The following is a 27,237-nucleotide window of genomic DNA, read 5'->3' on the forward strand; positions in this document are numbered from 1 at the left end:
GATACACAGAGATAATACGTTTATATAATGGCACATACAAGTCAGTTTATATAATAGTATGTTATAAGTTATATAACTGTTTTGACCTTTTTAACCTTTTTGATACGATCGTTATTGACGAGTCTTTTGTAGACGAATTTGCGCCTGGTGTAGTACACGATTTGTTTATTCTTGTATCTATGATGAGTTGTTTCATAGTCTCTTGGATTGTTTCGTTGTCTTTTATATGTTTTTGTCGCCTGTAAATTGACAATGAGGGTCGGTTGAAAACAAAACTTTAAGACAAAAGATATGATTTCAGCTTCCCAATTGTGAACATTCCATTTCTATGTAGCAACATTCCAGCACCGCCTGCATACGCAGCATATGATATCCCCGGGCTTGTATTTCCTATCATGATGTCTTGATAGAGGGTTGCTACTCATAAGAAATAATATTCCAGCAAATAGGCTTAACTCTTCCAGAGCATGGAAATAATATTCCAGAATAATTTTGCCAATGGAAATAAGATTTCAGAATATTTCTTTCATTTTAGTTCTATTCCATTACAATAGCTTTATACGCATAGAATCTATAACAGTGTGGTACCACAATAATCGATTCTTACAAGAATGACATGGCAGAATATTTTGTCATACTTTCAGACGGACATTGATTTAAAAAAAATATATTGTTTGATTTTTCCCCTAAAATTGAACTTAAAAAGAATTAGTTATTAAAAATAACCAGGAACGTAAATAAATTGCAACCATCAAGATTACCTGTAAAAACAAATACAGTTCAAAAAGTCGTGATCTGATTGGTTGAGTTTTGGAATAGATTTCCAATAATCTTTTTCATTAATGTTACTCAATATAAGCACTGTTATGAAGTTATACATACATAAATCTTTAATAGCTTACATATAATGTTCATTTCTACCAGTATTGGATATTGTTATGATATTGAAATTGAATAACATTGCGTAAAAACTAGGATTGTGTATATGAGGACAAGTCATAAGGTAATGTGAGATATTTTGATATTTCAGGGTGAATGTGTCTTAAACAGGTTGGGCACAACCCGCCAAATGAGGAACAGTTCCCCAAATGAGTAACAACCCCTCATTTGATAATCATTTCATAGTACTAAAAACTAAAATTTTCTAAGAATGGGTATTTTGGTAAAATGGCACAAATTTATAGAAAACGGAACAACTTCTACAAAAGAACTTTATTTTTATTTATGGGTTTTAAAAAGTAAGAAGCTGTAACCGGAGAGCACGAATTTCCATTACAAAATTGCTTGTCTCCACCGGGACTCGAATCCGGTACCTCTGTGTTACAAGGCAGCGCGCAAACCGACTATAAGTACTTCCTTAGCTCAACCGCTTACGGCTGACTAAGTATCTACTAAGTTTTTCTAAGGGAAGCAATCCCGTCACAAAGCCTTGAAAATAATCAAATTTTCGAATTTTTCATAGGCTTGTATCTTCTCGGTCAATCAAGATAGGGATACTCGGCTTTTGGAAAATTTGCTGCATTTTTCATGAACATGTGCTTGTAAATAAACTCCGGCATCAAAGATACCAGGATTGAAATTTCATATTTACGCCAGACGCGTGTTTCGTCTACAAAAGACTCATCAGTGACGCTCGAATCAAAAAATGTTAAAAAAGCCCAAAAGTGTACGAAGTTGAAGAGCATTGAGGACTAAAAATTCCTAAAAGTTCAACTAAGGTAATCTATTCCTGAGGAAGAAAAGCCTTAGTATTTCAAAAATGTGTTAACAGTTAATTTATAATTATTAACACATGCTGTTGAAATCTATTTCTTTTGTATTCATTCTGTAGATAAGCGGGACCAGTTGATTTTGGGGGTAGGGGCTTTAGGGAGTCATCTAGGGGTTGTTTCCAAACACCTGCCCCAAAATAAACCCCAAAATTTCAACAATTGCTAGAAAGGTTATTTCTATGTTAGACAATATTCAATGCATAAATAATAAATAATGACAGCAGAGAACGAAAATCAAACTTGGAGTTTTGTGCTTCATACATGTATCTATTTGATTTTTGTCGATTTTCCAAAATTGTAGAGCATGTTTGAAGAGAAATCCGAATATTATTTTCACAATATTTTGTTTGAAGTTTTCTTTTTAAAGTTCTTTTTTCTCTATAAATCTTACGTTGAAATATTTTAGCATTTTCCTTCTTTTCTCTATCCATCTTTAATTAAAATAAGACTGTGTTGATAAACAAATTGCTTAAAGTCAATATTATTACTATGTAATTGATCTGTAGGAATGGGCAGCTGGAATAGGTCACTATTCCATACTCTATTATGTATTAAAAGGGTGAGACATTCAGATTAAATGTAGCATTAGGCAAAGATTATGGCTTGATTGTATCACACTTATCTGATACTAATCAGATGTCAGTATTTATTTTTAAGGAGAACATAAAATTTTGTAGTTGTTGAAAATACTGTTTGAAAAAAATTGACCCCCCATTTAATATTGGAACATGTTTTTGACACCCCCCCCCCCCCCCCGAAAAAAAAGATCATCAAAAATATTTTTACCCCCAAAACATTGCCCAACCCCCCAGCTGGTACATAATGACTGTTCCCTCATACTGCAACTAGCTGTTATTTCCTAAATATAGTAACATAGTTATATTTTGTATAATGTCAATTTTAGCATGGAGCACTTTCTCCACAATCAGGGGTCCATTAAGAGATGAAGATAAGTTTGACATTTGTGTAAGGATTAAAAAAGCTATCCATGTAATTTACGTTGCAGTATAAAAACAATATTAGGTCAATGTCAGAAAAATATCAACATTTTTGTACTCGGCGCAAAACTGGAGAAGGGCCTTGCCCTTTCCAGTTTCTCAGCCTCATACAAAAAAGTTGATATTTTTCTGACATTGACCTAATATTGTATATATATCCTTTAGAATAACCAGTACACGTACAATGCATGCGTTGTCCATCTATAGTGAAGGGGTTAAATTGAAGTTCATATGAATACGGATTTAATGAGGTCGAATTATTAACTTGCAAGTGAATAATTCATTATCAATGTTATTTTGTCTTATTTGACAAATTGAACCATTTTGGCTGCTCAAACTTAATGTGAATTATTATTTCACTATATCACTTCCATTATCGATTGAACAAAAACAAATCATACTTTAGATTTTTTTTATATATCTCGTAGCTAGTGCCCCTTTAATTATGGTCAAAAGACAGTCCCCAGAGCATACTTTAAAAAAATGTCTCTTCATATTACCGTATTTTGATGAAAAGACATATAAAATCCCAATGTACAAAATGTTGTAGTCCTTCAATGGTCATATATTGATATAGGTACAGAAAAGTCACTTGCACTACATGTGGTCCGAGACCACAATTATTTCGTAGTGCATTTCTTTTAGAACATAAATGAAAATAAAAAAAATCCCACCTGCGCTTTCTCAAAGAAACTCTTACAGTGTGTTGTACTACTTTTGGGACAAATTATATCAAAATTATAGAAAACTTCATCGCCTGTAACTCAAAATATGGACAATTTTATCTTTAGGGCGTCTTGAAATCTTTTGACAGCTTCCGAAGTGCTATTTTTCAACCTTTTTCACCTGGACCAAATCACTACTTTCCTTTAAAATTCTGGACCCAAATTTTTTTACAGTGTAATTTCACCCCCTACTTGCAATATGAGGCATTAAACATGGAGAAATAAATTTAGAAGGGGTATAAAAATTAATGGCAAGTAACCCACTGTCAACACTAGGGACTATATTTGACGACAATTGTGGTCTCGGACCATATATTATATTAAGAGTACATAAATAATTGTATACCTTTTATATTTGTTTTTGTATAACGATAGTGTCGTGAGAACCTGTGTCGTGAGAACCGGTGTCGTGAGATACGATCTTAGCCAGGAGCACATACACCTTTCATGATACGCTTAATAAATTTACTAAATTTATCCATCATAGTTACTGTTTGATGTCATAATCTTCCTATATTAAATTAAATATTAGTAATATTAAAATATCGAAAATGTAAAATTTAAGTAAAAATCTGAAATATGAGGACATTTATCACCAATATGATTTGTTCCATAGTGCAGTACATAAATAAATATGATTTTCTATGAGGGTCCGTATAAGGGACGACATCAAAAGATCGATGTAGCATAAAAAACTTAAATCAAATGGTTTGGGGTGGGGGTTTTGTGGGGGGTTTGTCAACATTGCTGCAAGTTTTGTTAAACTAAAATCGATTTTACATATATCCCTATTGGTCAATCAATTTTTCCCAAATTAAGTTAAGAGGGTGGTTCAGCGAAAAAACTATGTGAATTAAGTTTTGTTTTATCCTTCATTGAACTTTTGATGTCGTCCCTAAGGGGTACATCATTTTTGCATTCGTTCATATTTTAGGTAATTTGTCTGTATTCATTATATTTTTTGCCCATTATTCTCTATTCTTTATACTAAACTCCCATTTATTCTCTATCAATTATTGTTTTATCCTATTTTCCACTTTTCTTTAATTTTGGTGATTTTTCTGTAAATTTGGTTTCCATTGTTAACTATTCCCTGTAAGACCCATCCAGACCCTCTCCTATCTATTATTATTCTACTATTTTGTTCTTTGAAAACCTGCTTGTTAGACCATAATAAAAGTTCCAAGGGGAAAAAATATTCTGTAACGTATTACCACTGAGACAACTCTCTATCCAAGTCACAATTTATAAAAGTAAACCCTTATAGGTCAAGGTACGGTCATCAACACAGTGCATTGTCTCACACCGAACAGCAAGCTATAATGGGCCCCAAAAAATACTAGTGTAAAACCATTCAAACGGGAAAACCAACGGTCTGATCTATATAAAAAAACCCGAGAAATGATAAACACGTATGAACCGCTAAACACGTATGAACCGCATCAGCAAACGACAACTACTGAAGTTCAAAATGCTCCAAACTTTATAAAATTTTACATCAATGTTCATTGACATGTGTAAAAGTTATGTTTGACTTTGGAATTTTCAAAATGGCTGCCGTTACCCTGGCAATGGGGGAAGGGTGCCATCTGTTATTGCTAGCAATTACAAATCTAGTTTTATCTATGATTTTTTTGTATGATCATTATGAGTACAGGTATAAATAGCGCAAAATGAATTCCGCATATTGGCGCAATTAATATACATGAACCTTTCAAAAAAAATATTTGGATGAAATGGACTTCTATTAAAGCATTGTTTGTTATATTTAATCTTATCATATCTGAGTTGACATAGATGTAAATTAATCAATATTCCTTATATCACGGCCGACACTCGGCTAACCGAGAGATTGGTCGGTTAATCTATATTGAGTATGTGGCTATATGGGCGATTGGTTTGTTAATCGGGTTGGTTATACGTCTGTTAAGAGTAAAACGCACAATTTAATGTTAAACTCTATTTAATGTACAGAGTTTTGGCATATTATAAGAACCAAATCAAAAAAGAAAAGTGTCTGACAAAATGATAACTATCATAGAACATTTTCCACCTGTAAAAACATTTCATAGTCTGCACAGTTTTCAGTAAAACTAAAAGGCGTCGCGCAAGTATGTTTAATTTATGCTTATACGCATAGCAATTTTTTTAATAAAAGGCGAAACAAACAATTTTAGATATCATTTAAAGGACACAAAATAGTACTTTGGTTCTAAAAAAATAATTTGACATTAGTAAATATTTCATAATTGTAATATAACGTGAATAATACCACTTTTTAGTGAAAATTATGGGAATAAAGTCTGTTAATGGGTTGGACAATTGAAATTGTGTCAGTTAAGAGTTATCTAGCCACGATGATAGTTTTGCTACCTTTACATTTTCCCATTGAAAAAGTTAAGAATTAGATGTTCTTGAGTAAAAAAATCAAGAATATTGACACTGAAAACGGTGCAACAGTATCCTTCTAGTAAGAGCATTTTTATTTTGACTTTCTTTGCATTTTATGGAAGGATGTGTCTAGGGATTGGCCGCTGGAATATGCATGCATTTATTATTAACGTTTTCAAATCAGCCTTTTTTTGTGTGTGTGTTCAGAGTAGCACGTTCTCAAATCCGACTGAACGTGTCTTTCTAATACAGCACAGGGTACATATAACGTGTTGTCATTCTCATATGCACATAATGTTTGTCACTGGACGTTAATCCTAATTCGTCAGAATCATTCAATTGATTCTTTTCTTCTATTACTTAATCATATGTTGTTTACAAATCATTTTAAAGAAGTAAATGGAAAGGAGCGAATGCAGCTACATAAGGTTATCTTAAGTTTTAACTCATTTCATTCCATTTCTAGTTCCTTTCTACATAAGTGCAGAGGAGAACTACACATGTAAACTTCTATAACATGTGTCACAAATATGAGTACATTGCAATCCGTTACTGTTTCAACACTCAGGGATTTCATGTATGTATTCTTAAAAAAATATCATTTGTTCTCTCTTTTTTTAGCAATGCATCAGTCTCTACTGTTCTTATCTATTATTCTATAGTCTGCGTCTCCATCCAGATTCTCGTGTATACCACGAGGGTCCGGATCGGGGTGTTGTTTGTTTCTGTGCTATTTAAATTGTTATGTCACTTTTCTTTCAATTTTATTTATCTTACTCATTATTCTTTCTCTATTCTTTATATTTAAGCATCCCAATATATTTTACTTACTGATGTTGAGTTACATTACGACGTTTATCTCTGATTTATATACTCAGTAAAGACCCATCATTGTTACATTTGGTTGATACATTCAAAAATACCTACCGTTATCTGGATGATATTTTTTCGTTGAATAATCCAGAGTTCTCTAAATATACTTCAGAAATTTACCCAAACGAACTTACTTTAACTAAATCTAACATAAACAGCAGCAGTTGTCCTTTTCTAGATTTAGACATTTCAATTTCAAACGGGAAACTTCACACTTAAATTTACGACAAAAGAGACGATTTTTCATTTCCTATTGTTAATTTTCCTTTTTTAGACGGCGATGTGCCTTTGGCTCCATCATACGGTGTTTATATATCGCAACTCGTTCGGTTTGCCCGTGTGTGTTCTGATGTCATAGATTTTAACGAACGTAATCAATGCATCACTGGTAAATTGTTGTGTCAGGGATTTCGATACCATAAATTACTTAAAACTTTTACTAAATTCTTTCATAGATACAAAGATTTGATTAGTAAATTTGGCTATACCTGTAGAAAGCTTATTAAAAATGGTATTTCACATCCTAAATTTTATGATAATATTGTACTTAAAGCGAGGAAATCACTATGTGATCCTTGTAAACTCATCGAACCTTTAAACAAACTTATAAGTAAGGGTTATCGTACCAATATTGTAATAAGATCTCTGAATATAGTTCACATTGGCACTAATATTGATATTGTCATTAGCAAATTAAAACATAACTAAATTTCATTATCTTTTGAGGCGAGATGTATAGAGACACAGACACGTTAACTTTTATTTCTATAGAAGTCGCTCTTCACTATACTACTACCTGTCGATACATTTATTTTTGGCATTGCACAAGTCATGTCTTCTTTGACTATTAATGACGTTAAAATACTAAATCCCTGTGATGTGTTTTAGTCGATTTTAGTCTCTGAGGCATGATTTTTTATTATTAATTGGTTTTGGCTTTTAACTAGCTGTCAGTAACTGCGAGTACTCTCAAATCGTATTTTCTTGTTAATTCGACCTGTTGATACTGTTTATAATGCTTTTTTGTAATTTTTTATTTATATGGATCTTGTCTGTACACCAGCTTTGATTATTTGTAATATCTTCAATTTTTCACTTATTCTTACAACATTTGTATAAACTTCAAGATTATAAAAAAACCGGTTTTTTTCTAAAGTGAACATTGATTGGTTAAATATTTCTCAGTCATGTCCTGTGTTTGAATTTGTTTGTTAGCTTTTTGGTCATGAATGTTTGTCTCTAATATTTAATTAACTGTGCATTTGTATTCAGATATCGCAGATCAAATTTATTCGTTCATTGTTTAATCATAGGTTTTTTGATTGAGTTAAGTCTGCCAATTGATATTTTATCGTATGTTTTTCTTTGTTGTGATGTTATGCTATTGTTTCAGAAAAAGGGAGAAGGTTTGGATCCATTAAAACGTTTAATCCCGCTGCAAATGTTTGCACCTGTCCTAAGTCAGGAATCTGATGTACAGTAGTTGTCGTTTGTTTATGTAATATATACGTGTTTCTCGTTTCTCGTTTTGTTTATATAGATTAGACCGTTGGTTTTCCCGTTTGAATGGTTTTACACTAGTAATTTTGGGGCCCTTTATAGCTTGTTGTTCGGTGTGAGCCAAGGCTCCGTGTTGAAGGCCGTACTTTAACCTATAATGGTTTACTTTTTAAATTGTTATTTGTATGGAGAGTTGTCTCATTGGCACTCACACCACATCTTCCTATATCTGGTTACCAATGTAGATGACAAATTGATGGCATTCATGACTATTAAACAGAATCCACATGATATATGCGACCATTCTTAGATGAAATTAATATTACTACAATATAACACTTTTTGAAACCATTTTTATCAATTTTCATTTTCCATTGTATAAATTGTTCATTGTTCATATGTTGATCCGTATATTTTATGTTTCATTGCCCATGTGCTGTTTCCGTATATGTCGTATATTTTAGCCGCTCGTCTTGAACCTACCCATTTGATTCGATCACACCCAATATAGCAATAAAATACTTTATTGCCATTCATTACTCTTAACAGACCAATTAACAGACCGGGTTTTATACATCCGACCCATTAACAGACCAAGTTTTAAATAAAGATTGATTTATGTTACGAAAATACAGATTTTCGTGTAGATTTTTCACACAATGATATCAATATGGTTAACAAACATAATGCCTGTCTTTTTTCGATGTTCAAATTATTGCATACAAGTCAATTCAACCAACGTGTCATTTTGTGTACTTTATGTGTGTGTAAAATGTGTATAAATTTATTGATGAGTAACCCGCCTTTTCATTTTATAGATCGTACATTGAAGCTAGAAAAATAATAATTACACCACTGCATTCACTACATTGAATTGTTTTGTTAGACATGAATAATCTTTATGATAACAATATATTTAAAAAGTTATACAATGAAACATGCTGAACTTTCAATGATTTTTTCGATAACACCTGATTAACAGACTTTAGCCAACCCGATTAACAGACCAACCGTCGATATAGCCGCATACTCAATATAGATTAACCGACCAATCTCTCGGTTAGCCGAGTGTCGGCCGTGTATATATTGTCTCCAGTTTTAAAAAAAACAGCAATCACTTTTTTTTTTTATAAAACCGGAATATCATTATCTCAAATTTCCTAGACGAAGTAAAACTTGATTTTTTAGTTATGGACTTTGAATATAAAATCTTACTTGCGTCTTTTTCCCTGTTTTACATTCTATGGCAATAGAAATCACTGTACTATCTTGTATTTTTTTAGTTTAATTGCCAAAACCTTTTTGCTGATAAATGAAAACACTTCAATGTGAATAACAAAATGTCCAATGAGTCTTCTTTTTAATATGATGAACAATTTACGTTAGCAGTTGTATTATTGGTATGTTGGACAAAAAGCCACAGGACAAAATTTTAAAGACAAAATGTGCCGGACAAAAGTCACACGACAAAAAGTCACAATTCAGATTTGAGATTATTTTCTTAGGATAAGAATTTCAAAACACTTATTGTTTGAAATAATTCTATTAATTTTCTTGAACTATCTTATAAAAACAACTTTGGAAACGTAATTAATCCTAAAAAAAATGTTAGAGTGGCTTGGTATTAAATGGCTCCATGGTACCAAAATAGACCCTTTATTTGATAAAAATTTGACAAATACAAAGATGGACAATTTTATTAAGTTAAACTGTAAAATAAATACATGTAACAAAAAGAAATGATTTCAGAACTCTCTCTCATATATTAAAACAAATAATTTGTGACTTTTGTGACTTTCTGTCCTGTGACCTATTGTTCTGTGACTTCCAGTCCTGTGACCTTTTGTCCTACAATGTACTTGTGACTTTTTGTCCTATGACTTTCTGTACCCTAACCGCCCCATTGACTTAAACCGCACATCACATGTTATTCCGCAGATGTCATGTTTCTCTAAAATGATTTTCCGCTATAATAGATCATAAATATAAACTTGCTCATCAATAAGTAATAACAGAAAGAAATTTCTGATGTTAATAATTCCAGAACATTGTTATATGTCGACACCGAATCTGGCGTTAATAATCTTTTCTGGACAATGTCTATTACTAGTAGCAGTTTACCTGCAATTTTACGACAATAACAATAACATTTGGATAAATAAAATTTACACAGACACACGTAACTGTTTTTTTTACACATTAAATGCTCTGATTACAAACAATACCAGCTATCTTTATAACAAAACCCTTTGTCATCAAGCCGGGGTACATTTGAACTAATACTTGAGGGTCGCGATGGGGTTTACAGAACAGAGAAAAATTGGCAAAAATCTACGGAAAAGGGACCGAAAACGTAACGAATATAAAATAGGACAAAAAAATAAAATAGAATAATTAATTGTTAAGATGTAAAAAAAAAAGAATAGAGAACCATTAGGGGCTAAAATATAAAGAGTAGAAAATAATGGGGTGCTTAAATATACAGAAAAGAGAATAATGGAAAGGGGGGAATAAAAAAAGAAAATAATGAGTTTATAAATATAGTGAATATAGAATATATAAAGGGTTGCTAAAACATAAAAAAAATATAGAAGGATTTGAGCAAAACAATTAAAAAATAGAGAATATAATGGGTTGATTTTATGTTGAAACAAATAGATAGTAGTGGGTTGCTAATTCAATCTAATTAAAAACCGATCTCTCATCGCTCCTGTTTCTGATATGTCGCGTGGGAGATCTAACGAAACCGGCTTTGAGGTCACATGTGAGTGAACTAAAAGTTATGAATTTATAAAGATATGCAAATGAGTTGACGACCTATTAATAAGCCAATCAAAAAAGTTTATGAATTATTTTGACTGACGATTTCGTCGTAAATAAAATGAGTTACATCCCTTTGCCTTGCGTTAAACTTCCAAGATCGTGGAAGACTCAATTTCATTGGTCGAAAAAGACACACCTACGAGGTCACTCACATGTGACCTCAAAGCGGGTTTCGTTAGATCTCCCACGCGACATATCAGAAACAGGAGCGATGAGAGATCGGTTTTTAATTAGATTGTTGCTAATTATAAAGAATAACAGAGTAATGATCAAAACAATATAAAAAGTAGAGAAAAAAAGACCAAAATCAATTAAAGAACACAGAAATAAAGAAACCCAAATACAGACCCTCATGTTTTAAAAACTTTAAATTACGTAAAAGAACGAATGAATCCAACCAACCAGAACAGAGATACCGATATACCCATAACATGGCTATATAAAACAAAATTTATTAGCGAATGTATTTTTATTATACAAGGAACTAAAAATGTGAAAGTATTTTTTTTTTCAATGAAAGAAAAAAAATTGCAAGTCATTTAAGGATTTGTTTATTAGTGTTGTTTTACAAATAATGTGTGTATGTGTGTACAGGGACATATTACAATACCATAGCGGATATATTTTAATTATGTGAGTATTTATGTCTATAATCCGTTCAAAAATATTTGTGGTTTAATAATGAATACACGGTTAAAAGAAGGTAGGCCTATTTGATTATATGTTCATAGTATTGATCATGAAAACATGCTAAAGAAAAATGATAAATATCTGAGGGGGAGGACAGGGGGTACCCTTCTCCCTTCTCCCACCCCTCTTCTCCTTTCTCCTACCCCCGTTCTCCTTTCTCCCATTAGAATAAAACATCTCCTTTTGAGATATTTTTTCTTGAAATATTAGATCATTTTTTAAAAGGAGAGATATTTTATTTTTTCTCCTTTCTCCAACTTTTTCTCCTTTCTCCCAGTCTTCCTCTCCTTTCTCCTACCCCCTTTCTCCCTGTCTCCCTTACCCCTATCCCCCCTCATATCTGACAGATGACCACACTATAATGACAATTGTTCTACCTAAAATTTAAGGCCAATTTAAGGGACACATTTTTAGAATAAAGGACACTAGCACAGATTTTAGTCTTATAAGGGACACCTTATAGATGTATATAGATACAAAATTAAGAACGTAATGTACTACAAGAAATTAATGCATTTGAGTTGATTTAGAGTTTTTAAAAACTCTTTTGTGGTAAAAATGTTTATATTTTGCACAGTCGTATATGTTTTTCTTCCGTAAATCAAAATGGATAGTACAGTACAATAACGGTAGTGATATGTACAGAAGTAAAACAGAGAGCATAGAAAGGACACAGACAGAAGCTGTGCCTCTTATGGTCTAGCAAATGGTATATTGTATGAAAAAGACAAAAGCGACAAAACATAATTTTAAACAGCATTGGTTTATCTAATTAAATTGAATTTACAGTCCCCCCAAAAAAACATTGATAACACTTGTACTGTCACCAACTTTAATCATTGAAAAATACTGTCTTCTCCGAAATCAATGATGAAAATGTCTCCCTTAAAATTACCTAAAACGTTGTCTCCCTAAAATAATTGATAAAAATGCCCCCTCCAAAATAATTGATTACACTGTCTCCCTAAAAATCACTGAAAATATGTCTCACAAATATCAAAAATAACACTCTCATATAAAAAATCAAAGATAACACTGTTTCCTCAAAAATCATTGATAGAACTCTTTATTTTGACAGATATTAGCAATTTTTGAGTATTAAAACCAAAAAATGTACAAATTTATTCGTTTGTAGTGTATAAATGTACGTTCTTTGATTGAGTTAAGCCTGCCAATTGATATTTTATCGTGTGTTTTTCTATGTTGTGATGTTATACTATTGTTTCAGAAAAAGGGAGAAGGTTTGGATCCATTAAAACGTTTAATCCCGCTGCAAATGTTTGCACCTGTCCTAAGTCAGGAATCTGATGTACAGTAGTTGTCGTTTGTTTATGTAATTTATACATGTTTCTCGTTTCTCGTTTTTTTTAATTTTAAATAGAATAGACCGTTGGTTTTCCCTTTTGAATGGTTTTAAACTAGTAATTTAGGGATCCTTTATAGCTTGTTGTTCGGTGTGAGCCAAGGCTCCGTGTTGAAGGCCGCACATTGACCTATAATGGTTTACTTTTTTTTAAATTGTTATTTGGATGGAGAGTTGTCTCACTGGCACTCACACCACATCTTCCTATATCTAAGAACGACAATAATTTCGTAACTGAAACCAAATTTTTGTTAAGCTTAATGAATAGAACATACTTAACATGGTTAGAGACGCCATTCGAAGTAAGATTTATAAGTATAGTATTTGCAGCAAAATGTAGCGTTATATTCAGTTATTACTATATGAACTAAACAATTTCAAGTTCACCAGAAATACAATTTGTTCTGTTAAAATGCAGTATCTGTTACATTGAAGCAATAAAGGGTCTTGATTCTGTTTATAACATAAAAATAAATAATTGTTGGTTGTTTTCATTAAGTCCCAGTGGCGGATCGGGTAAGGGGGGGACCCGAGGGTTAGAATCCCCTCCTTTTTTAACCATCAATGCATTTAAAAGGGGAAATATTATTGTAACCCCCCCTTTTGTCCTTGGTAGGAACCCCCTTTTTCAAATGGCTGGACCCGCCCCTGAGTCCAGTGGCAAATATTGCGTGTATATTCAGTAAGAGAACATCAAACTAACAAATACAATACTAGTACGTAGGTAGGTCCTGTTACTTATGTACTTATGTATCCCGTCATACTTTGAACCACACTATTAATTTATTTATTATTATTACTTTTACTGTTAAGTCAGTTTTTGTTATATCTATTTTAAGTGACTGTATTTATGTATCCCGTCATACTTTGAACGACAAAATTATTATATGTCTACCTGTGCGAATTTCAAACGCGCAATTTTACACCAGTACTTAAAACCCTCCATCTTTTATGGGTGCATTTTACATACTAGATAAATAAAATCGTATAATATAAGCAAAATGAGGATGTTAAATTTGATGTATGCCTTTTTGTGCTTCTTCGTTACATTTGTTGTTTTTATAGTGATTAAGATGATAACATTAACAAAATGTTGACTGCTGTACCCCTATTTTTACCGATTGTGTCTGATTGTTTTGTTCACGCATCGGTGACAATATAATGGAATTTGATGCGACTGTCATACAAGTGAGAGGTTTAGCTAGCTATAAAACCAGGTTCAATCCACCATTTTCGACATTAGAAAATGCCTGTACCAAGTCAGGAATATGACAGTTGTTATCGATTCGCTTGATGTGTTTGAACTTTTGATTTTGCCATTTGATTGGGGACTTTCCTTTTTGAATTTTCCTTGGAGTCCAGTATTTTTGTGATATTACTTTTTTCTGTTATAGTGGTCGACCGGAATGAAGGTCGCGAAATGTGGACTAGCACTGGAAAATCAGAGTATATTAAATAAGGACCGAAAGGTATTAAAAAAAAAGATCGCCAATGAGACAACTCTCCACAAGAGACCAAATAACACAGAAGTTAATAACTTAGTCAACAATGAGCAAAGCCTATACCGCATAGTCAGCTATAATAGGCCCCGAAATGACAACGTAAAATAATTCAAACGGCCTATAATTCATGTACAAAAAATGAACATAAAACAAATATGTAACACAAAAACAAACGACAACCACTGAATAACAGGCTCCTGACTTGGGAAAGGAACATACATACATAATGTGTCGGGGTTAAACATGTTAGCGGGATCCAATGCCCCCTAACCTTGGACAGTGGCATTTTATCAAGCCATCTGTGGAAACCTCTTATAGTTAATGCATGTATTCATAAGTGCAGAGAAGGTGGCACACTCTTTATAAACAGACCATAAAATAAAAAAAAAGATATACAGATTTGAATACCCAGTCATCCAGTCCCTCAATTTCCCACGTAACAAATACGACAGTGACTTAATCATAATGAATTACGCATCTCTGTTCATTGTTAGCTCGTACCAGTTTCTTACTCCCAGTTCATTTAGAATTCAAATTATCTGTTTTTCACAAAAAAAATGTATGTGTTAATTTTGTTTCATTCGTGATCTTAGCAAAAATTAATAAGTGTGAAAAATTGGACAAAAATAAAGAATAGAGAAAAATAGGACAAAAAATAAAAGAGAAAAATTGGGGCTAAAATATATAGAATTATCATATCAATAGAGTATATGCCAAACAATACATATCAGAGAACCATAGCCCATACAATTAAAAAAAGTTTACAGAAATGAATACCCAACCATCCAGACCCTCTATTTCCCACGTGAAGAGAGCTGTAGTGTAGTGGTTAGTGCATCGGACTACTAACACAAAGGTTCCTGGCTCGATACCGGTTCAAGGGAGGAAAATTTCAGGAAATTTTCGGCTCTCCCTTGACACCGTTAGCGAGTATGGTCTTGAGGAAACGATGATAGTCCGTCGGGAGGGGACGATAAATGGCTGACCTATGTTAAGAGAGAGCCATATCTCTTGCATGTAAAAGACACCCTTGTAGATTTCGAAAAAGAGCAGGCTAATGCCGCTACAAGTCAGCACTCGCACCCTCAAAGTGGAAAGTGAATAGTATATAAGTTGCAATAACTTTTTTCCCAATCCACTATAAATAAATATGTTTAAAGACACACAGAAATGAATACCCAGCCATCCAGTCCCTCAATTTCCCACGTAACAAATACGACAGTGACTAATCACAATGAATTATGCATCTCTGTTCATTGTTAGCTCGTACCAGTTTCTTACTCCCAGTTCATTTAGAATTCAAATTATCTAATTTTTACAAAACAAAATGTATGTGTTAGTTTTGTTCAATTCGTGATCTTAGATCGTAAATTCCAATTTCTCCCGTCCAATTTGAACAAATGACAATTACTATATCTAATCAATTCTTAATTCTAAATTTATTACAAACTTGAAAATTCGTGCAGGATGTTGAACTATATAAAATTGATGCGAACACGTTGCATTTACGTCATTCTACTAAAGGTAATGTGCAATTTTAGTTCGATATATGGATATTAATATTTAACGAGCTTTTGTTATTATGAACAAATCAATGTATACGTTTATAAGACAGAAGGACTTGTACTCGAGACTCGAGTACATGCATGTAGTAGTAATTAAAAATTAATAGGAAATCAAGAATATACTATTACAGGATCAGTTATCTATATATACCAGGCAAAAAAAGAAACGTTACATGCTTATAAGATCATTTAATTTTTATATAACAAAAAATTGATAACAATAATTTAATGGAATAGTTAGCTAACATGATTTTGAAGAGAACAATAACAAGTTTTTTTTATTGAAAATAATATTGCACATTTTCGGACAATTTTAACAGGACGCAGTGGCGGATCCAAAGGGGGGGGGGGGGTTCCGGGGGTGCGCACCCCCCCTTTATTTTTGCCGATCAATGCATTTGTATCGGGACATATGTTTTGCTCCCCCCCCCCTTTGTCCTAAGTGCCCTGGGTTAGCACCCCCCCTTTCGAAAATTCCTGCATCCGCCCCTGGGACGAGTACAGAATTCGGGTTAACATGGCAATACCTTGTATGACCACCTCTTGGATTTATGACCGCCTGACAGCTCCGTCGCATGGAATCAATAAGACGTCGAATAAAATCATGAGGGATGTTGTTCCATTCCCTGAAAGGAGCTGTTCGGAGCTGGGCTAGCGTTTCCGGTGGATTTTTGCTATTTCTGATAAGTCGTCCAAGTTCGTCCCAAAGATGTTCAATTGGTGATAAATCTGGAGACATTGCTGGCCAAGTCAACACACGAATATGGTTATTCTCCAAAAAGGTCATCGAAATGTGTGCCACGTGACAACGGGCGCTTTCCTGCTGAAAAACGTTGTTAAAACGATGTCTTCTGAGAAACGGGAGAACAACTGGAGCCAGAATTTCGTCCCTATACCTTGTTGCATTTAGGTTACCAACGATGATTTTGAGCTCGGTGCGTTCCTGGTAGGTAATTCCACCCCATACCATGATTCCGCCACCACCAAACCGATCTGTTTACTGCACGCACGCATCAGAAAATCGTTCATTGCGTCTCCGGTAGACCCTGGTTCTGCCGTCGCTAAATTTCAAGTTGAATTTAGATTCATCGGTAAAAAGAACCTGTCTCCATGTTTACCCATTCTATCGAATCCGTACCCGTGTCCATTGAAGTCGCGCCATCCTGTGACGCTGCGTAAGGATTGGTCCCTTCAACGGACGACGAGCTCTTAGACCAACTTGACGCAATCGGTTACGAACTGTTTGAGCAGATATTCTGTTGTTATGTCTTCCGTGGGTTTGTCGTGCAGTTTGTGACGCGTTTACGGAGATTCGGGCGATAATTTGTTGTGCCAGTATCTCTAAGACGAGTCTAAGCCTTGCAATAGTCATTTTAGAGACATTAAAATGATTTGCAACCTGCACTTGAGTCATTCCGATATTTTTATAAATGAGTAAATTTGATAGATAAATCATTCAGGTTACTAGTTTTAATCATGAAAATATTTCAAATTTATATATGTGATATTTTCAAATTAAAAACCAATGTAACGTTTCTTTTTTTGCCTAGTATATATCTTTATTCTCATCAACTAGTACAGAGGTACAGAGACGCGATATATAACACCATTAAAAATTAACAAAATACCTGACGAATTCCTCTTCCTCAAAAATAGAGAAAAACGATTTCCTATAATACTGTTATCCCATGGCCATGGGCATATGGTTATCCATTGTACTCTTAGAACCTACTTGGTATTTTTTTCTCGTTCTAAACATGTTTGAAATATTTGTCACTCAACGTCAATAAATCAATCTACATGTATCAACAAATCAATCAACCAATTATCAATCAATCAAATATTTCTTTTACAGAAAAAGAAATGGCCAGTGACGAAACTTCTAAACCGGCTTGGTCGAACAGTGATGAGGCTTTAACACATGATGCGGAAAAATTACAACAAGAACGAAGAAACCGGAAGCCGTTTTTCTACTGCAGATGGGTGGCAACACGTCCTTATCTCATGTTCTGTAGGTATTAGGTTATAATCAAAATATCTAAGATTAGGGAAACATTTTACGACAAAAGACTAAAACTGCCATCATCTCCTAAATTCTAAAAAAAAAGAGAACATAAAGATATAACTAATATCCCTAAAGTTCCTGATTGTATCACATCTAATGATGGTATACCATTTTATATGTAAAACCTTCAGATACAATATTTCCTTCTAAGCGCAGTAAGGAAGCCAGTTATCAATATATTTTAATAAGAGCTGCGTTTGGGTTGGGATTCCGCTAACATGTTTAAGCCCGCCATATTATGTATGTATGTGCCTGTCACAAGTCAGGAACCTGTAATTCAGTTGTTGTCGTTTGTTTATGTGTTACATATTTGTTTAGCTCTCATTTTTTGTACATAAATAAGGCCGTTAGTGTTCTCGCTTGAATTGTTTTACATTGTCAATTCGGGACCTTTTTACGCTGACTATGCGGTATGGGCTTTGCTCATTGTTGAAGGCCGAACGGTGACCTATAGTTGTTAATTTCTGTGTCATTTTGGTCCCTTGTGGAGAATTGTCTCATTGGCAATCATACCACATCTATTTTTTTTTATATATTTGGATAGACAGTAGTTATGATTGCCCTGAAGTGTGACGGTCTTTTGGAGATCTTCTTGGGCCCCAATTATTCACCATCAAGATTGGAGTATTTAAGTCTATTACACTTCGCCCTTTCAGAGTTGACAAGCTAGTCATCACTGTAAAAGAGCTTCTTGAACCATTCGGCCACTAAAGCCCCTAATGTCCTTTTGTTATGTATCACGAACCTAGGATCTCTTTTTCATGTAAGGTAGTTTACATGTATTTAATCCTTCAACCCTCGATATTTATAACAGTCAGGCGCACTGGTATATTGTTTATAGCGTATTTCCTTAATCAAGACTAGAAATAATGGAAATTAGTGTCTCAAATTTCAAAGAATCCATCAAGAAGCTGTTAGAACTGGAGAAAATCAATATCGGTATTAACTCCGGATGACGCAGTGTAAAGGTTAAATTCATGCGCGTGGGTGAGATCAATTATTACTTGATTTTGGTTCTTCTTTTGACGTAATTCTCAGCAATTTAACAGTCAGTATACGGAAGGAATTAATTACAACATAGAACACTAATGAAAATGTTCACGTGGTAAAAAGATTAAGGGTCTGGATGGGGGACCTATATTCATTTTTATCTCTATTCTTTATTAGTTAACACATAATTCGCTGTTCATTATTATAAATGAAGTAATCCTCTATTCTCAATTCATTAATTTATTTGGCCTGTTTTTTCTCTCTTTTATTTATCTTTTCTCCTTTATTTTACACTTTTCGCTCATTATCCATCCAAACCCATTCGGATCCTCGTAAATTGACAAAGTTCTGATGAAATAATTTCCGCTTGGTAAATATATCTCAATCACGTTTTTGTAAATGCTTTTTTTGCTGCTGGTAAATGCGGGTCTGGAACTCCGAAGAGAGAATGATGAGTGGAAAATAAAAAAATAGGGAATAAAGAGTTGCTAAACTATAAATAGAAAAGAATCGTTGACACAACAACAACACAACAAACAACACCATCAACAACACCACCACGAACAACACAAACACCACCACCACCACCACCACCACCATCATTAACAACACTTTCACAAACAACACCAACAAAACAAACACTACCACCATCACCACCACCACCACCAACAACAACAACACAAGCACCACCACAAACAAAACCACCATCACCAACATACCAACAAAACTACCAACACAACTACCAACACAACTACCAACAACACAAACAACACCATGCATCAAAAACACTATCAACATCACCCCAAACAACACCACTACCAACAACATCATCAACAACATCATCATCATCAACACCACCATCGCCACAAACAACACCACAACACACACCAACACCAACACAAATACAAACACCACCACCACCACCACCACCACCACCACCATCAACAACAACAAAAAAAAACCACCAACACAAACAACACCACCACCACCATACCACCAACAACACCACCAACAACAACAAATTTAGGAATTCTTTTTTGCACATGTATTAATTTGATAGTCTTTCTAGTTTATTCCCTAGTTCTTAAACAATAAATTAAAAGAGAAAAATACAAAGTAAAGAAACAAAGGATACCCCAGCCAAGCAATAATTAATGACGACTGTTTCTTTATTTTGCAGTTGTGACGCTTATTCTACAGTTGTTTCCGGTCGTTATAACTGGGATTCTGTTCGGTGTCAACTATGATTTGTTTCCGACAAACTTTGAAGTTTTACCTATGGAACTCTATGACATACCGTACAGAGTAAGAGACTATGCGTATAGAGACAAACACAAATTTGATAACAGTATAACCAGATCACTCACAGATACAGGGTACCCTACGTACGAAAGAGGACTCTCATATTCGTTTTCAAATATCGAACTATTTTTTGATGCGGATGGCGGAAACATTTTGACAAAAGCAAATTTACAGACTATCAAATATATAGAAGAACATTTAATAGCATCGGATGGATATAGTACTTCATTTTGTCATACTAAAAATTCATCCTTAATCTGCAAAGATCCGACTTCTTTGATTAGATATTTTGATGGGACTTTTTCATCTGTTAGCCCGACTTTTAATGATCCGACATTCAGCAACATTGCGGGTGTTATTTATGAAGCATATACCAATAATTTGACGAAAGCAGATTTTGAGTATTTCTTGCCAAAGAGCTACAGCATTACCCCGACAACAGCCTCGTTCTCGGTAACTAGGACACAAATTGCAATTGGCTGTTCCTTATCCGGAAGTACAAAATGCCTTTTAATGCGAGATACAGCCAGGGAATGGCTTGGGAAAACAATGAAACCGAGGCTTGAAACTCTTCTGGATGATATTTCACAGTTTGATTTTTATTATATTTCGTCAAACTTATTATTCTATGACGTAATTCAACAAGCAATGAAAGACATGATGTTCGCTATTGGAAGTATGTTCTTCATATTCTGTTTCATGACATTCCACACGCGCTCCTTGTTCGTTTCCGGTTTGGCTGTTATGAGTATTTTAACGAGCTTTGCCGGGACCAATTTGATATACAGATGTATAATAGGATTTGAGTATCTAGGATTCTTCCATGTTTTAGCGATATTTATAATCTTGGGTATAGGAGCAGACGACTTGTTTGTTTTCTATGACTCGTGGCGGTTAACAGCATTTTCATCGTATCCCTCACTAGCACATCGTCTCACAGAAGCATATTCCAAATCATGTAAAAGCATGTTAATAACGTCTATCACAACGGCCGTCGCTTTCACAGCTAGTGCTTTATCCCCTTTACTTGCCACCAAGTCGTTTGGTGTTTTTGCCGCCATTTTGGTTATCTATAATTATCTATCTGTGATTATTTTCTTTCCAACGGTTGTTATGGTTTATCATATAAAATATGAGGATTGGACCTGGCCCTGCTGCCGATGCAGGAAAAAGGGAGACAATTGCAAAATAGAAAATGACCAAAGAACAAACTCGATGTCCAAAGTCGTACCTGAGAATGTGTATACTGTACAGTCAAATGACACTAAAGATCCTTCAAGCCCAATTAAAGGAGATTTTGTTCGCCCATCGGTCCGATTAAGTCCTATTAAAGCCAAGGAACTTTCTGATAAAAGTAAGATTGAAAACGGATACACTACACGGAGCGTTTCCGAATACGACAATGATATTAACAAACCTATGACTACAAAACAAAAACTTAACTCTCCTTGCATTCCAAAAGCAAAACAAAAGGAAAAAAAGCTAGTGGTATTTTTTAGAGATCACTACTGGCGATTTATAACATCAAAATGGACGCGATTTGCCCTCTTACCGGTTTTCATAGCAACAGTGTGTGTGTTTGGTTATTATGCTTCTACATTGGAACCAGACAACGAAAACGTAAGTGAGGGCCCTCATGGGGTTTTTGATTATGTGATTACTTGGCCGTTTTTTTAATGATTATTTGATTATTAAGCCAAATATTTCATGATTATTTGATTACCTAGGACTGTATTTTTAGTTTATGATTATTTGATTACTAAAGATAAGCAAATATTTAATGACTATGTGATTATATTGGCAAAAAAATGGTGATTATGTGATTACTAGGACCCCCCCATGAGGGGCCTCAGTAATACAAAGTTTTCAAATTCGTTAATTTTTATTTTTTTCACAAAGCAGGTTCGAAAGAGAGTCAAAATTTATAAACTGAAGAATATCGTATGAATAAGAGCAAGACCATATAAAATAAGTGAAAATAAGCCCTTATTGAAGAGAGGGGCGTAAAAGGGGGGGGGGGTATCTGCACGGAAGAACGCGAAATAAAATTGCCATTTCACGATGAACGAACAATTAAAAATTTCTTGCAAGTTGATCTTTTTACCGATTTTCACGAAACACGGTGAATAACGAACTTTTTTCACGACTTCACGTGAAATAAAAATGGCAAAACACGTTGCACGAAAATAACCCTTTACCACCCTCTGAAGACTGTATCTTGACTTATATACTTGTTTACTTTTATAAATTGCGACTTGGATTGAGAGTTGTCTCATTGGCACTCATATCACATCTTCCTATATCTATATAAACAACACAGTTTAGATGTTCGAAAAGTTTAAAAACACACAAAGAAATATTAGAAAAGAAGGTCTATTACCAAAGCGCCTGTTATCAAATCTAGTATGGAATTTTAAAGACCGGTCAAAGCAAACTATGAGATATGGCCGATAACCAACTTTTAACATTGAATTAAACTAAGTACGTTATAACTTTAAAGATCTTTAAACACCCCATTGAATAAACTCAATGTTGATGTGTATTCGTCAAGGTCGTTATATATTAATTATAGCGTATCAAATGAGTTCACACAACCTTATTGTAATATATTAGGAAAATAATTAAATAAATCTGTTGTGTAATTTAGGGTTTTAAATCTTACGAACAAGTACGAGCGTAAAAAAGTCAATGTGGGACAAAATTCGTACCCCCTACTTTTGTGAAATAAAATTGAGAACAAACGTTATTTTGTTTTACGATCGAGAGATTGCACCGTGAAAGCAATTAGCCACTTGGCGTGCACTGACTTACGTGTACTGCACTTTTCATGTACATACAATCGATCAACGTCTACTCTTTTCTTGACGTTTCATGTCGAATCGGGTATTTCATTAATAAAAGAGACCCGTTACTTTACCTAAGTCTGACATTCAAATATGTAGGACACACTTCCGATTTTAATTAACAATAACCTTATTTCCGTTTTTTTATCAAGAATTTCCGTACTGTCTAGAAATCAAAAGGTCAGAGGGTACACGAATCAGCTTATTTCTCCTTTTTTGCTTAAAAATTCAATATTGTCTAGAAATCGGAGTGTCAAAGGGTGTACGTTCAAAGAGAACTCGCGGTTTTGTCAGGGAAAGTATTTTTGCTTTGATTTGGGTATGAATAATAATAGATATATTTTTGGGCGTTGACACGAGGGCGGATATGATTTTTACAAAGATAAATGCATTGAAGGTAATTAAAATTCCCAAATTCTATCTTATCAGATGAGTAAAAAAATCGTCCATGGAACTTAAAATGTCCTTTGTTGTTAATCTTTTTTGTAGAGAATACTTCAACTAATTTGACATTTAATTTGTAACACTAAAAGAAAACAGGGCAAATTTACACTTTTTTTTTATGTATAAACATTTTTTATATTGTATATTTAATGTTAATATCCAGTGGCAAATATTTTAAACATACTTGAACTTTGTTAATTGGTTGATACCCAGTGGCAAATATTTCATACATAGTAAGATAGATGTGTGTGGTTTATATCCAGTGGCAAACATTTCATTCATATTCCGTACATATACCAGAACATTCGGACGTTTTTTGTGTTTTATATCCAGTGGCAAATATTTCATGTATATTGTTAGTTTATATCCAGTGGCACATATTTCATACATTTTCAGGAGTTGTTCGTGTTTTATATCCAGTGGCACATATTTCATACATGTTAAGGACACTGTCTATTGTTTGATTTCCAGTGGCAAATATTTCAATTATAATCAGGACGTAAGCATCATGACAGAAAAATGATTTAAGATTATAGAAATTAAGACACCACGTCCACACCCCCGTGTAAAGTTCGAACACTTCAAGTCGAACCATACATGTATTACGTAATATCTTTTAGTAATTTAAAGGAATACTTCGGATTCATTTATTTTCTTGGATATCAATTTTTGCGGATTGAGGAAAATTTGTGTTTTCGTGGATATTTGATTTCGTGGTTTTGCCAATCTGAGGGGAAGGACAGGGGGTACCCCTCTCCCTTCTCCCACTCCTCTTCTCCTTTCTCCTACCCCCGTTCTCCTTTCTCCCATTAGAATAAAACATCTCCTTTTGAGATATTTTTTCTTGAAATATTAGAAATTTTTTTAAAAGGAGAGATATTTTATTTTTTCTCCTTTCTCCAACTTTTTCTCCTTTCTCCCAGCCCTCCTCTCCTTTCTCCTACCCCCTTTCTCCTTTCTCCCGCCCCCTTTCTCCTTTCTCCTACCCCCTTTCTCCCAGTCTCCCTTACCCCTGTCCTCCCCCTCCAATCTGTGCATACAAAGCCTATAAAGAAAATTTGGCTATTTGTTGAATATTTAAATTTGTTGTTCTCTTGTACCCACGAAACCCACGAAAATTGTTATCCAACGAATAATAATGAATCCACAGTATACAAAGATAGATCCAAACCTAGTGTAATTGCGGTTAAATATAGCTATAATTAAACTTGTAAAATGTTGGTTGAAACCCACGAAAATTGTTATCTATTTCTATAATCTTAAATCATTTTTTCTGTCATGATGCTAACGTCCTGATTATAATTGAAATATTTGCCACTGGAAATTAAATAATATATAGTGTCCTTAGTATGTATGAAATATTTGCCATTGGATATAAAACACGAACAAGTCCTGAAAATGTATGAAATATGTGCCACTGGATATAAACTAATCAACAAAGTCCTCTATGCATGAAATATTTGCCACTGGATATAAAACACCAAAAACGAATAATAATGAACCCACAGTATACAAAGATAGACCCAAACCTAGTGTAACTGCGGTTAAATATAGCTATAATTAAACTTGTAAAATGTTGGTTGAATAAATAATTAATATAGAAGAAAATATAGAAGAATATACTGTGTAATAAAAGGGATAGATTACAATTGAAATACTTGTATGAACTGGCATAACGTTCATTTGGGTATAAAAGACAGACATGAACTCTTCACTGGCGATAGAACCCTGTTGAGGCCAAGTTATTGTCGCGAGTACAGTCGATAATCTGGTAATTGGATACGTTCACTTCGGAAAGTATCACCGTCAGTACTAGTTTACCTTAATACCTACTTATATATCTATCTAATTACTAGACGGGGAAAGTTCTGTGTCAGCAAATGTTGGAAACAATGGCCTTTAACATGTTATCTAAATTTCGTTGTGAAAAATGGATGACAGCAAATTAGCTCCACACAAATAACTTAAAAATAAATATCATATAGATATAGGGCTTTGCTCAATTTTAAAGGCCGTACAGTGACCTATAGTAGTTAATTTCTGTGTTATTTGGTTTCATGTGAAGAGTTGTCTCATTGACAATTATAAGACATCTTTTTTATAGCTCAAACCATTTTGACCCTCATTAAAGATGGATCTGAAATTTTGCCGTTGATTGAACCATATTGAAGTTCTTGTCAAAAGTGCATTAGATATATATAACAAGGCCAATATTGTTATGATATACGTTCGCATTTCACTTCACAGAGCATCACCATCAGTACCTAGTACCCGTCTAGAACATAAATGAATACCCCGGTATTTTATTAATTACTGAATAAAGGAAGTGTTTTGTCAGAAACTGTTTGAAACAATGGCGTAAACATGGTATCTGAATTTCTTCATTAAAAATGAATGACATCAATTTGTTTCACACCGACGGCTAAAAAAATTGATAAAATATAGACAAACCATTTAGAACTTCATTAAAGATAGATCTGAAACTCCATCGTTGATTGGACCATATTCAAGTTTTTGTCAAAATACATTAAATATATACCATGTATAACAAGGACAATATTGTTATGACGTATACGTTCGCATTTCACTTCACAAAGCATCATCGTCAGTATCCATCTAGTCAACTTCCGAAGCAAGGTTATCGGCTCTCCGAACTTTCCCGAAGTCCTGCGTTTATTGCCGAGTTTATGAGCTTCGGTCCTTGCTTGGAAGTTGCCATCTAGTACCTAAATCATAGTACTGTGAATGTTTTGTGCGTATTCAAACATATGTAGTAATGTTGAACCGCGTGCATAATGTCAAATCATATTGAGTCTCTTGTAAATCTTTGAAGACTTCCCCTACTATAATTTGGGTACTCTGAGCAATTTGTGTAACGCGACGATACATCTTTTACTTACATTTTATAAAGGGTTCATTTGCTCGATCCACCTTGCTCATTTATTTTATTGTAAACAGTAGGAGAGTAGTTACTGGGAAATAATAAGACTTTTCTTTAGAATAATAAGTGAATAGATTATTTGTTCAGCTAGTTGGAAAAACAATGTTTTAAATACATGGTAGTTAAATTTCAAATTATGATAACCTGATGTTTTATCATATATATATATATATATATATATATATATATATATATATATATATATATATATATATATATATATATATATATATATATATATATATATATATATATATATATATATATATATATATATATATCAAATGGTCATCAAAAATATTTTTACAAAATACATTTACAACTGTGGTTAGATATTTGTACGCATGTAATTTGCAAAACATTTTTAATTAATTAAACAAATAAAATGAATATTCCGAAATTGACGTCTAATGTATTGTTAATTGTTGTTAATTTCTGTGTCATTTGGTC

General features: G+C 33.6%; 1 protein-coding gene across 2 annotated transcripts in view; it reads left to right on the forward strand.

The window, feature by feature from the left end:
* Positions 1-877: 877 nt before the first annotated feature.
* The window catches only part of LOC143051730 (protein dispatched homolog 1-like), a 60,932-nt gene continuing 34,572 nt past the window's right edge, over positions 878-27,237 (forward strand). The window contains exons 1-3 of one of the 2 annotated variants that reach the window (XM_076224643.1): positions 878-1,003; positions 18,058-18,213; positions 20,438-22,179. In XM_076224643.1, coding sequence (XP_076080758.1) covers positions 18,066-18,213; positions 20,438-22,179 — 1,890 coding nt within the window. In that variant the 5' untranslated portion in view covers positions 878-1,003; positions 18,058-18,065. Of the gene's footprint in view, positions 1,004-11,546; positions 11,716-18,057; positions 18,214-20,437; positions 22,180-27,237 lie in introns of those variants that run through there. The other variant, XM_076224641.1, reaches the window with a different exon arrangement.

This window comes from Mytilus galloprovincialis, chromosome 11 (assembly GCF_965363235.1).
Source record: "Mytilus galloprovincialis chromosome 11, xbMytGall1.hap1.1, whole genome shotgun sequence".
NCBI lineage: Eukaryota > Metazoa > Mollusca > Bivalvia > Mytilida > Mytilidae > Mytilus > Mytilus galloprovincialis.